The sequence below is a fragment of the Sipha flava genome, unplaced genomic scaffold (assembly GCF_003268045.1).
Source record: "Sipha flava isolate LNK unplaced genomic scaffold, YSA_version1 66_pilon_pilon, whole genome shotgun sequence".
NCBI lineage: Eukaryota > Metazoa > Arthropoda > Insecta > Hemiptera > Aphididae > Sipha > Sipha flava.
The window spans coordinates 1,183,601-1,196,061 of record NW_020273606.1 but is presented as its reverse complement, the minus strand read 5'-3'; the positions used below and the strand labels follow the sequence as shown (position 1 = coordinate 1,196,061).

At 31.7% G+C, this 12,461-nt stretch overlaps 1 protein-coding gene across 1 annotated transcript; it reads left to right on the top strand.

The window, feature by feature from the left end:
• The first annotated feature begins 11,115 nt into the window (after positions 1–11,115).
• LOC112691718 lies at positions 11,116–11,670 on the top strand. The gene has a single exon (XM_025566092.1). The coding sequence runs from the start codon at positions 11,116–11,118 to the stop codon at positions 11,668–11,670; it is 555 nt and encodes a 184-aa protein (XP_025421877.1).
• Positions 11,671–12,461: the final 791 nt, after the last annotated feature.

Here is a 12,461-nt window from a genome sequence, read left to right as displayed (position 1 = left end):
TAGGGGGCACCCCTCCTATATACTATAAATATTTACCAATGCCGGCAATTCAACGAGATCCGTTGACTTGCTACATGTGTTGTTGTTCTGCTGTAGGCACGTTCAATGACAGTAAATCTTGCAGCGTGAACATTTTAAAACCGGTATCCATATTTTTCTCTTACTGCATTTGTTGCACTGGTGGAACTTCTTATAAAATGGCTTATTTTTGAAAATGTGTTGGCGTTTGAATGGTATATCCAATTTTTTTATTTTTCATTTCATTCATCAAGGAATTACTGAGTCTTGTCATGACTTTTGGTTGTTTATTCAAACTACATTTACCATGGAAATTATTAAATAATGTTTCTAAAGTTAATGCACAGTTGAATAAAATAGGTGACGGAGTTATTAAGTTGCCCCTTGAAACATGTTGAATCCATGATGAGCCTTCACCTTCTTTTTGACCTAGCTATAGATATTCGGTGGCAAAACGGTTTGCTACATATCCCGACACATATTCAATGCAATAAACTTCCAATTCAGTCAATTCACTGACTGAATTCACCTTAAATTATTAATTCAGGTTAGTGTGAATAATTAAAATTAACTAGTATTTGCTAAATTCACTCACATGTGATTCAAATTGATCTAATAAATCTATACTTTCTAATGGTTATCATAAGTATTAGCTGATCCAAAAGTTGATTCTATTTTGGATATTTCTTCATTATTATAAATTTTTTTATATTGTTCTATATTATTTTCAATTCTTATTTGAGCGTCATTAATAATATTTGCTGGCAAACAATCAACCAAACATTCTTCAGAATCACAGTCTGTGTTTCGGTTTTCTGTGATGATTGTATCAGAATATTTTCCCAATATATACCATCTCAAACTATAAATTAATTAACATAAATTTTAACTGGGCATTAACTTAATTATAATTAGTCATACTAACCAATACTTGAACTCTAATGGTGTTATTCGATATGCTGATGACATCATACTCTTTAATAAGCTAAATAAGTTTTCAAGTACATCCTGATTAACTCTTCTTGTGAGTATTTATTTGACGTCGGGATATCTTTTTTTTACATCTTCAAACATTAGTTTCAGTGATGTATTGGTAATAATTATTCCTATATAATTAAAAATGTTTATATATATTTATATTAATGAAATTGTATATTATATTGTACTATACTTTTTTGAAATGACTTTAAACATGTAGTTTGTTTACCTTTTGAGTAAACTCTTATATTTTCTATTAATATGTTTATTTCAAATAGTATTTTATTGTGGTTGTCTAAATCCAATCCATAAGATAATGTAAATTTATCTTTAGGTAGTTGGGTATTAAGTAAATCAAACCAATCGTTAATGAGTTTGATTAAATTTGATGCCTGAATAGAATTAAAAATTAAGCATTTAAACAATTTTATAATAACATTATTGAAAGATAGAAGGAAACAGCATTAATAATGAAACTAGCAAGAGTATACAATGATAGATGTGAAGTTCACATTGTGAACTTCTAAGTCTGAATATAAAATTTTTTATTATAATATTAATTTATTTCTTTCCAATTAGGGAATTGCAATACATTTTTTTGGTCAAAATATGAAATTACATAGGTACTAAAAAAAATAATTTTAACAGAATTTAATTTTAGTAATCCGTTTGCGACTTATAACCGTTCAAGTATTCGTTCAATTTACTGCTACTGGACAATTTATCAAACCAAACAGTAAAAACCAGAAGTCAAAATGGAATGATACATCAATTTAATAATACCCATAACGGTTATAATCGATAATAACTCTTAAGTACCTAATAAGATAAAGAAACAATACTGTTGGAAAAAAAAATGTCCTATAACACTCGTTTGTCGAACATCGTGTGTCAGTGAGCGACTAGTCTGCAGCAGTAATAATCAGCTATAAAATATAAAAATAACATATTACAATTTACCATCACTGGTTACTGATTCCTGATATACGGTCTTATCTGTTCATTCCATATTATAAAATAAACATATTATAAATATCATAATATTATTAACATTTTATTGAAAATAGAGCACGCATATAATTATAATTTTTGATATTGATAAAAAATATAAATATATGTTATACGAAAATGAAAAATTAAATAATACACGAAATTATAACAGCGTTATCAATCTCTTTAGAAGTCGACTATCGTCATTGTCTTCATAAATTGAAGGCTGGGCGGAATAGCGTGATGTGTAACTACATTTTGGTTATCATTATTTTTGCGGAACACCGTGTTACGAAGCAATCTCAATGCATGCCTAATTTTTTTTTTTTTGTGCATTATTTTATTTGTCTTGTTTTTATTGTACATAACCATGATCTGTAAATACCGTAAATAAGCGAATAAATGTAAATATACTTTTAATTATTATTTCTTCGATTCTGTATAATATAGGTACATGTGTAATAAGTGATGCATATATCAGCCTAATAACTGTTTTCTATTTATTTTTGTTCCGTGCTCCTAATGAATATTAGAACTTCCGACTTGTTGCCATTCAATAGTTAATACCATAATCCGTACAGGTAATTTTTCTTTTGTAATTTTATACTATATTTATACAATTATTCAGGAGTATACATTTTGTCGGAAATATTTAATTTAAACTCTTCTAATATGACACCTACGAGGGTGTATCTACACTAAATAATGCGTATCGCATATATAAATATTACTACAATTTAGAAATTAATTATATTAGTTTATTTTTTCCTAACATTTCTGTCTCGTTCCAATATTTTTGTCTTACAATTTCCAGTTGCGATTTTATTTTTTCATATTCAATTGCAATTTTATTAACTTTGTATACACCTGATGATGAATTTTTAATTCGAAACCAGTTGTTATTTATGAATATAATAATACTCCTGACTAACCTTTTATTAATTAATTAATTATTTTTACTTAAATATTATAATTTCCATTTTTTTCGTCGCTGCATTCACAATGTTCACTTTACTATCCATTAATTATTATATTATTATTTATTATTTATTTAAACTGGTAATAGACATTATTCATAGATAATAATTATTTTTATAATGTTTTTTAATTCCATTATTGTGATGTTTAATTTTTGTTTTAAGGAGGAAGAGTAAGGGAAAGGCTGATTTTCAAGTCGTCTTACCAAAAAAATACAGCCAAAACCACTACTAAACATCATATTGGACCAGAGGTTGAGAACCATTTTACTTACGATAACTATCAGGTTTACATTGAAGGCCTCATATAAAATTAAATTAAATATTAATAATAAATATATTATATATATTATATTATATATTAATAAATCTAATATTTATGTTCCTATATTAGTTCCTAGTCGCTAAATTGTTATTATTATTATAGGCAAATTCTCTAACAAATAAGCACACTAGAAAAATTAATTATTATTTTTTATCTGAGTCTAAAAAACTAATGTCAATCAGACTTAAAAATACCGAGATCAATACAAATAGTAGTCAAAATGATAGTGATAAGATTAAATATGTATAAATTTGCTGAACCCCCCCCCCCCCATAAAAAGTTCCTAGCTACGCCACTAACTGTAATACTGATATAATGAACTGTGAAAAATTATTTTTCGTAAAGGCTGATATTGCGGTATTAAAACATGTCAGGTTAATACGTCCACGTTAGCGGTCGCGATCGGTATTTTTATATTTTATCAGTGTAGTTATGTACCAACACATCCCCGATGCCGTTCTACCGTGCAGCAGTGCACACGTTACAAACTAGTCAAATATGACAGAAACAACAGTTCGTCGACGGATCAAAAACGATTATCGTTATATTGTACTATTATCTGAAAACGGGATATTTTAGCATCCCGAAAATTGTCCAGGGAACAACGGGACAGTACCGGATGCACGGTCGCCTTTTAACCATGTACCGTCGTTGTTAACCGTTTTGAGTAATTCTGTTCAACTACCGCGTTACGAATTAATTTTTTCGTTTCCTACGGACTTCGTTGCAGTACACGGTGCAACGATGATGCCCGACCTCTTTCCCTCGGCGGGCCGCTTTGGTGATCGATTACTTTCCAGCGGACGTAAAAATACGAATAACGTCGATTCCAATGCGATTTTGTCACGTACGTGGGGGCCGGTACGCAACGTGCTCGTAGGTAAGTGTTGAAATCGTTTCCGTTTATTTTGTCGAGAGACTGTTGGACGGGTTGCAGGTCGAGGTACATACCTACATCGATTTGATCAGTACGCTGTTTCAAGCCGTGCGGTCGTACCGATATTGAATCGTAGAATTCTGTATTGGAAAACGTCCGGAAATGAAATTAATAGAAAAAAATACGTATTTTATGACGATTTTTATTTTTAATATTGCGTTTTATTTTAGAAAAAAAAAAAATTTCTAACCGACCACGCGGAAAACACTTTCGCGGGCCAACACCGATGTGTACGGCATATCGTTCGCGCACGAGGCGCGCAAACGATCGTATACCGAAATCGCGATGCACTACGATCGTATGTCACGCGTATTGCGTACAACGACATAAACAATAGTAACGAACAACGATACAGTTGCACGCATTGCACGTGGTATTATCGCCGACACCGCCGTACGGACGTGTACATAATTGTTTTTTTGCGGTCGGTCCGTCGACGATGAATTATGTAACGCGCGTGTTCGACGACGTTCGGCAAAAGTTACTCATAACCGTTACGTCGTATTCGGACGCACACCGGTCCCATCGGCCGCGCGGTCCAACACGTCCGTACAGCGGCGCCCGCGCGCAGGATGTTGCACGTCGGCAGGTCGTGGATTAGGCTCCGGAGTCGACGCACGCACGCGCACGTTTTCACTTTTTATTATATAACCGTTTATAACGGGCCCGGTGTTTGGACTTAAATGTAGTTTTTAGAAATTCATCGTGTTTTCCCAAGGCCGACCGTCAACGGAGTTTACTTGTTTCGCGTTGTTTCATTTCAAAACGGAAACGTTTGTTAACCGCAATAACAATATGATTTTTGTGGTACGGTTTTCAATTGCCTGGTCGGGTCGCCGACCATCGGCATGAATATTGTACGAAATCGAGGTTTTCAAATGACCACTTATGCACAGTAGATCCGCTCACGCAATAGGTAACGTATTGTTGTACGTGGTAAACACATAGTACTCGCATAGTAATAATATCACCACAGATGATTTTTTCGTTTTTAATTTTATTACGATTAACAAATAGTTTTGTTCGACGTTCATTCGACGAATGCACACTGCGATGTGATTTTCTTGCGGACGTACCAGTTCAGTATTTAAATTTCAAACGTGATTAAATGCATGCTACTGAATACAAATTTAATTTCAACTTAATTGATTACTATTAAAACCGAAGAAAACTCTACTTTGACAATAGTTATTTCATCAAGTTAATGGTTGAAGTTCATCAGTAAATAGCTTAATTAATTTATGTTTATGCTCTTGTTATAGGTGAGTCGATATATCATGCACGATCTAGTTATTATTATTATTATTTTTTTTTTTTGAGGGGGGGGGTACCAGTGGCGAATACAAGGGGAGTGTTTGGTAGATATGATACCCCCCTTGAGCCGTATCATATATTACATTATTATAGGAATATAGGTAAATCGATAATACAATATAAAATATAAAATAATGCACAATACTAATTACATATATACAGGTTAACATTATCGCGATTGCGACAATACGTGACGAAAATTATTCGTTTACGTTTTCGTGCAACACAAAACGTTTAATAATAACAGTAGCGTCGAATACTGATATTCGAATAGTCAAATATTCGAATGATTTATGGTAAAGCTATCCGAATTCCAATATACATTACATCTCTATTACAGACATTATGTATACATATTAATTAATTAAAATAAAAGTTTTAGTTTGTACGTATTATACATAATATTTAATAATTATAATTAACACCCCCCTTCAGAAAATCCTAGCTACGCCACTGGGAGGTACAACATTAACAAGGAACTAGTTCGCATTATAGGGCAATAAATAAAAGAGCGAAACATAAGATTTAATACTATTTTTATTTTTAATAAAATTAAATAAAAAAATATTATTTAGAAATGAAAATATAGTTTTTAGTTTTTATACTTTTACTAGTTCGAATATTCAGTGTGCGTAAAGTTTTATCTAAATCCTATTAGACGAAGATAATTTTATTAATAGTATATTATTACCTATATTGCCTGAGTATATCTGTAATGATGATAATATTTACATTACAGGTATAATACTATATTTTATCTCATCTGCATATTTTTAATAACATTACGCAAATATATTTTTAGCAAATCTCGTGTACACATCGGAACGTTTCTTAAACCCGCAAAGTGTAATTAATAGTTCAAAAACCAAAATCTCGTATTGAATGCAATCAATTAGAATGGTGTTTTGTTAAAATGGTTTTTTTTCCGCACGCATTACTTGTACAACCTGTTACCTACCTACCTGTTTAGCCATTCATCGCAGCAAAATTATATGCAATTATTGTAATAGCAGTGTACATAATAATAAACAACATACTCGTAGCTGTGTACATAGTAATAAACAACGTCGGTGATTAATTTGTAATGTCAACATTCATAAAATTTCTTTCGGTGCAAGTACAGTCTTCGAGGATTACGTGATGCACCGGCAACCATTACAACGAGTTAGATTCGCGAAAAACTTAAGCGTTCACCATAACGGATGTGGAACGCGTCACCGTTGAACGTCGACTGAAAACATTTCACCTTACTCGTAACACGTGTGGGCGCGTTACACGTAAATAACTGATCGTAAAAAAAAAAAAAAAATGATTCCATCTAATAGAATCACTTTGAACTGTGGAATATCGGTGGCACACTTGATAGGGATCAGTGAACTGTTAAAACTATCTGATATACACCACAGTAGTCACAATGGAATTTTATCATAACATGTATTCATTAATTGTGCAGAAACATCAGTTACGTATAAAAAGCAACAAAAAAATAAAAATAAAAATATGTTCAAAATCGTTTTCGAATGAGCTGAAATTCGCTCACGTCGTTGACGCTTACGCTTTTAATACTGTTAGGTAAGTATTTATTATCAACCGAGTGAAGAGTTGTAAACGAACACGATTAATTCGAAATAACTCTTTTGAACAACGCGTTATTGCGGTCGTAAAAGTCGAGTTACGGCGCTAGGAGTTGGGAATAAAAATAATGATGTATTCAATAACGTATTATAGGTAGTAACGTTTTACTACAGGTATTAAGAATGATTCAGTGCGTTCGAATCACAGCCGTACAACACGTAATAATACTATCGTCCAATATTAAAAATAGTTCATCGCCGAACACTTTCGTTTTAATGCGATTCCGACGTTCGTTACTACCCGTGCGGTTTCTGTGGCAGAATGCAGACCTCGCCGATTCCGACGCACCGGCCTGAGCACTAAACAATTAAACAATATCATTGGAAACGGATTTGCCTTACGGTTTCGAGTTTGATTTTGCGATGATAAGCTGTATTTCCAATAATATAATATGCACACAACGCGGAACGTCTAATTATTATTGAACGAAAAGGGAAATATTGTTTGCGATTTAACATTGTTCCACTCCGGTATCCATTTTAAATAGTGTTTACAGAAATGTTTCCAAGTTAAACATTGCCCGGACTGCTTAGTTTCGTTTCAAGACATCGGATGATAATTAATTTCGATAACTTTCCGCAAGTGAACGAAACGAGGAATATTTGTGTTGGTCCTTGCCACGGCGTTCATTCTTTTCTCCGGCGATTCAGTTTTTCGATCGCAATTAAACCGCGTCGGACATTTCATACGACTTCTAATTGCCACGTCGATCGATTACCGTAATGGTTAATTTTGATTTTTTTTCCTTCCACAAAACACGCGTTGTTTTCTTAAGCGGACTGAGGAATTGAAATAATTGTTGTTAATACAATGCTGAATTTCGTCCGACCGGCGACAAACGTACGCGTATAATATCTTTAAAGACAAATGTTTTCAAGCTGTACAAACCTCTGGTGTTTTAAACGTTGAATGTGTACTGCGAACCGTGAGGTACTTTATTTATTGTTTTGATGATCAGACTCCGAAATTATAATTATGTGCACAACGTGCAGTTTGAGCGAAGTATATATTTTTGATAAATCTTATCGATGAGGTAAAAAATATTAGAGGATCAATATCAAACAGGGTCACATAATAATATTATATATTGGGTTTCGAAAATCCTTACTTGCAATAACTCAATGTTTAGATTTTATTTTTTTATTTTTTTATCGTGGGTTCGATAACATCGTTTGCAGTTCCGTAGTCGGTATACAAATTAAATCATGCTTTGTGAATACCGTGGAAACTTAACGAATTAATGTGTGTTATTAAAATCTCTCGAATGAAAGTACGGCGGAACAACATTATTCCAGTGTTTGTACTTGTTACCGTATAATACTGCCTGCGTTTAATTCTAAATGTAGGTAGTGGTTTACTTTTACATGCACTATAACCGTTCGCAGTACATTTCGTTTTATTGTTTTGCGCGTTGGTTTGTAATCATACTTGTCTTTGATGTTTATTCGGTATGTATCTACTCAAAGTAAATAAAATGATTTTGATCAACCTCGCTGTAATAAAAGGTCATGATGTTTATTAAATTACTAGGCACGGATAGTTAGTTTATTTCAAGGGTCAAGTATTTTCAAAAAAGAAATTTTCAATCCTGCAATATATATGTAAGTATTATCTTTCTAGAATTATTTTCTTACGAGAAAAAGAGAAACGTGTTGGTTTTTCTCAACAGTATTTTTTCTTTCCCACGACTAAACTTTTCATTAATAAATTTGCGTCAAAAGCTTCATAGTTTTTAGTTTTTAATTGATAGTTTTTAATCGAACACATTAAGTTTTACAAGTGACTAATTCGTCTGAGCACAAATTTGTTTTTTATAGCTTGATCATTGTGTGCAGGCGCGAAACCAAAAGGAAAGGGGCTAAGAGGCTTTAGCTCCCCCCCTCTTTTGGGACCTGTTATATACTATGTAAGTATTTAATAAATATTTTATAGGTATGTCTTTAACTGAAGATTAGTTAAAAGACCAATATACTTATTAAACATTTCTTATTTTATAATTTTAAAATATATTACAACTAATATATATATATGTATTTATTAAAATTATATACTATGCTTTTCTGTAAATACAAATTACCCATATGTAGTAGATCTTATTATGTAGGTATACCGAAAATTGGACATCAACAATAATTTAAAAAGTAATAATCTTAAGATTTTTTTTATAAGGTTTTTCTGACTCGAAGCAAACTATATTAAAAACTAAGATAAAACAAAGAACATCTCGGAGTTAATCGTGAATTGTGCCTATACAACATTTAATATATTCATTTCGAGAATATTAGTATTTATTTGGAAGGAGTTACACAAAAATATTATGCAATCTTCGGTTGATTTTAGAGGTTTTAAAAAAATCATTTGATTTTGTATTATTTTTTCAAGTGTGACTGACAAAGACAGGAACTGAACCGAAAAGAACCGGTTTTGGAACTGGAACCTATTAAATAATAGGAACCGATACCCGAACCGAAACCTTTATTTTGATAAATGAAGTATCGGAACAGAACCGGAATTTTAAATTATAAAGGTTATTTTTTTATAAATAATCAGGGATCCATTCTTATTATGTTTATTCCTAGAGCTATACAAAGTTCTTATTCTTATTCTTATTCTTCACCTATTTAAAATTATATTTTTGAAGTGTTTATTACGTGTATATATATCATAAAATAATATTATATAGAAATATTTTTCCCAGTTATACCATAATTGGAATTAATATTATTTTCCAAATAAAGCGATAGTATTAATAAAATAGACACCCGCTAGTGTAAATTGTAGTTCATAGTTTATAGACGAGTATTTTAAATATTTTTTAACTACTGCTTCTATGGTGCGAAAGCTATTATTTATAATTTAATTATTTTTAACCTATTTATCGTATGCAATTTTTAATTTAAAACTTTATTATCTTTTAAATTCTGATACATAACGATTTAGTTTTACCAGTTGTAACAGATTTAATAACAGTATTACTGTTTTGTGTATTTTATAGGGGGTAACGTTGATTGTCAGCAATACATATTAAAATAATTTTTCGTTTACTACTATAAACACTAACAAATGAACAATGGTATATATATTTATAGTATATTCACTATTTTTTTTATTTTCATTGATAAGAAATAATATTAAATTTTACTGATAACAGGAACCGGTACCTTTATTAATTTTCATCATAGAACCGGAATAGTTATTTTATTTTCTGAGAACCAGTACCGGAATCGATAACGATAAATTCAAATAATTCCAGTCCCTGGTGACTGATAACTTAAAAATTTAAGTATGTATCGGCTATTACTATTTTAACATTTCAAGTCTGACTTAAAAATGTATATTTATTATAATATAATATAATATTATAAGTAAATAGAATGTTGAAGTTTTTGTTTTAAAACCAGTGATATCATAAAATCGTATTAAATTATTTTATTACATGATAAACATTTTAGTGATAATTTGATTACGTCAAATATCCTATTCCAATGAGATAATTCGTTACATTGACTTCTGACTATTGTTATCACCGACTGCATTAATAACTGAACAATATTAATCATTCGAAAAGGCCATTTGGGGGAGTTAACCTACTTCATAGTGACTGCACGTAACGTTTCTACTTGAATATGTCAATGCCGGTCGTCCTGAGCGTGTGTGGCCGAACACTGCTGACGCTGTCCATGAATTGATATCATATTCGTATACGACACGCACCGTGTATTACTAAGTAAATAAGTACTACATATATTGTATAAATTTTACGTGAACTTATAAAAAGTCCATTAAAGAATTTTTTTTAAAAACCAAAGCTCAAATATAAATCGCATTGTCACAAAAAAACTTACAACAATACACGATATCTACTCCAAATTATGTAATAAAATGAATATACATACCTCCGTCGAAGAAAAAATTATCTTTCAAAAAAACCCTCCCTGGCTATGGAACCTAAAATTAACAACAGATCTATTCACACTCTGCAAACAGAAATAAACCACAAGATTATAACATCTCATTTTCACAAAATTATTCAATTACGTTTCCCTAATCACATTCTAATCTACACGGATGCCTCAAAGTCTGAAAACGGTGTTGGCTTTGCAGTTGTTCATAATCAAACAACCATTAAACACAAGCTTCCCACAATAACAAACATATTCACCGCCGAAAACTACGCAATACTCGAAGCAATTAAACTAGCAAATTCGCTTCAAACAAATAACTTTTTGATTATCAGCGATTCCCTCAGCGTCCTAACAGCACTAAAAAACCCGTGGTCCAGAAATGAGATCACTCAAATTACCCAATCTGAACTAATCAACACCCAGAAAACCTTCGAATTTATGTGGGTACCTTCCCACGTAGGAATAAAAGGTAACGAAATGGCCGACGAAGCAGCCTCCCTTGCCTCTAATGTTCTACCCAACAGCACCATCGACAAAATATCATCCTATGATATTTTCACGTCCATCAAAAATAAAATCTTTTTGTCATGACAACACCATTGGGACTCCATTCTGCCTACCAACAAACTTAAGCACATAAAAAGTTCTGTGAAACAATGGTTTACACATCCGGACCTCAACCGACGTCAAAATATTGCCATCACCCGCATTAGAATCGGCCACACCTTTCTCACACACTCTTTCCTTATCAGTAAAGACCAACCCCCTATATGCAACACATGCCAAACTCGCATCACCATAAGTCATATTTTTAAGGAATGCCCAATACACGAGCCAACCCGCACTCTTCTCAACCTCCCACTCAACATCAAAGAAGCCTTAAATGAAGAACATACTTTAAAAACCATCCAATTCATCATCAAAGACAATCTCATCAACAAAATATAGTTTTAATACAAATTAAATTGTAAATCTTTTTAAACAAATTTTGTAATTTTTAATATTGTTATTTACTTTTGTTTTCCTTTTTCTTAAACTTAAACATAATGTTGGCTTAATAATCATTGTAGTTGAAGTCTGTAAACCTTAAAAAAAAAAAAATTATCTTGTAATACCAAGACAAATGTATTCTATTATAATTAACAAGAAGTATATTGTCATCAATATTAGGTTGGCATTTTCTGTCAAGCTGTACAAGTTTTTTTTAATTTTTTTTTATTTATACCAACCGGTCTAGTAATATGGACGATTGGTACGGCGTTAGAAAATCAGTCTTCGAATGTACCTGAATATAATTCATTTAATTACCATCGTAAGCCCCATCTATCGCGACCCGACTAAGCAAAATGCAACCTAGTGGAGAAGTAGCGAATCGACCCGGT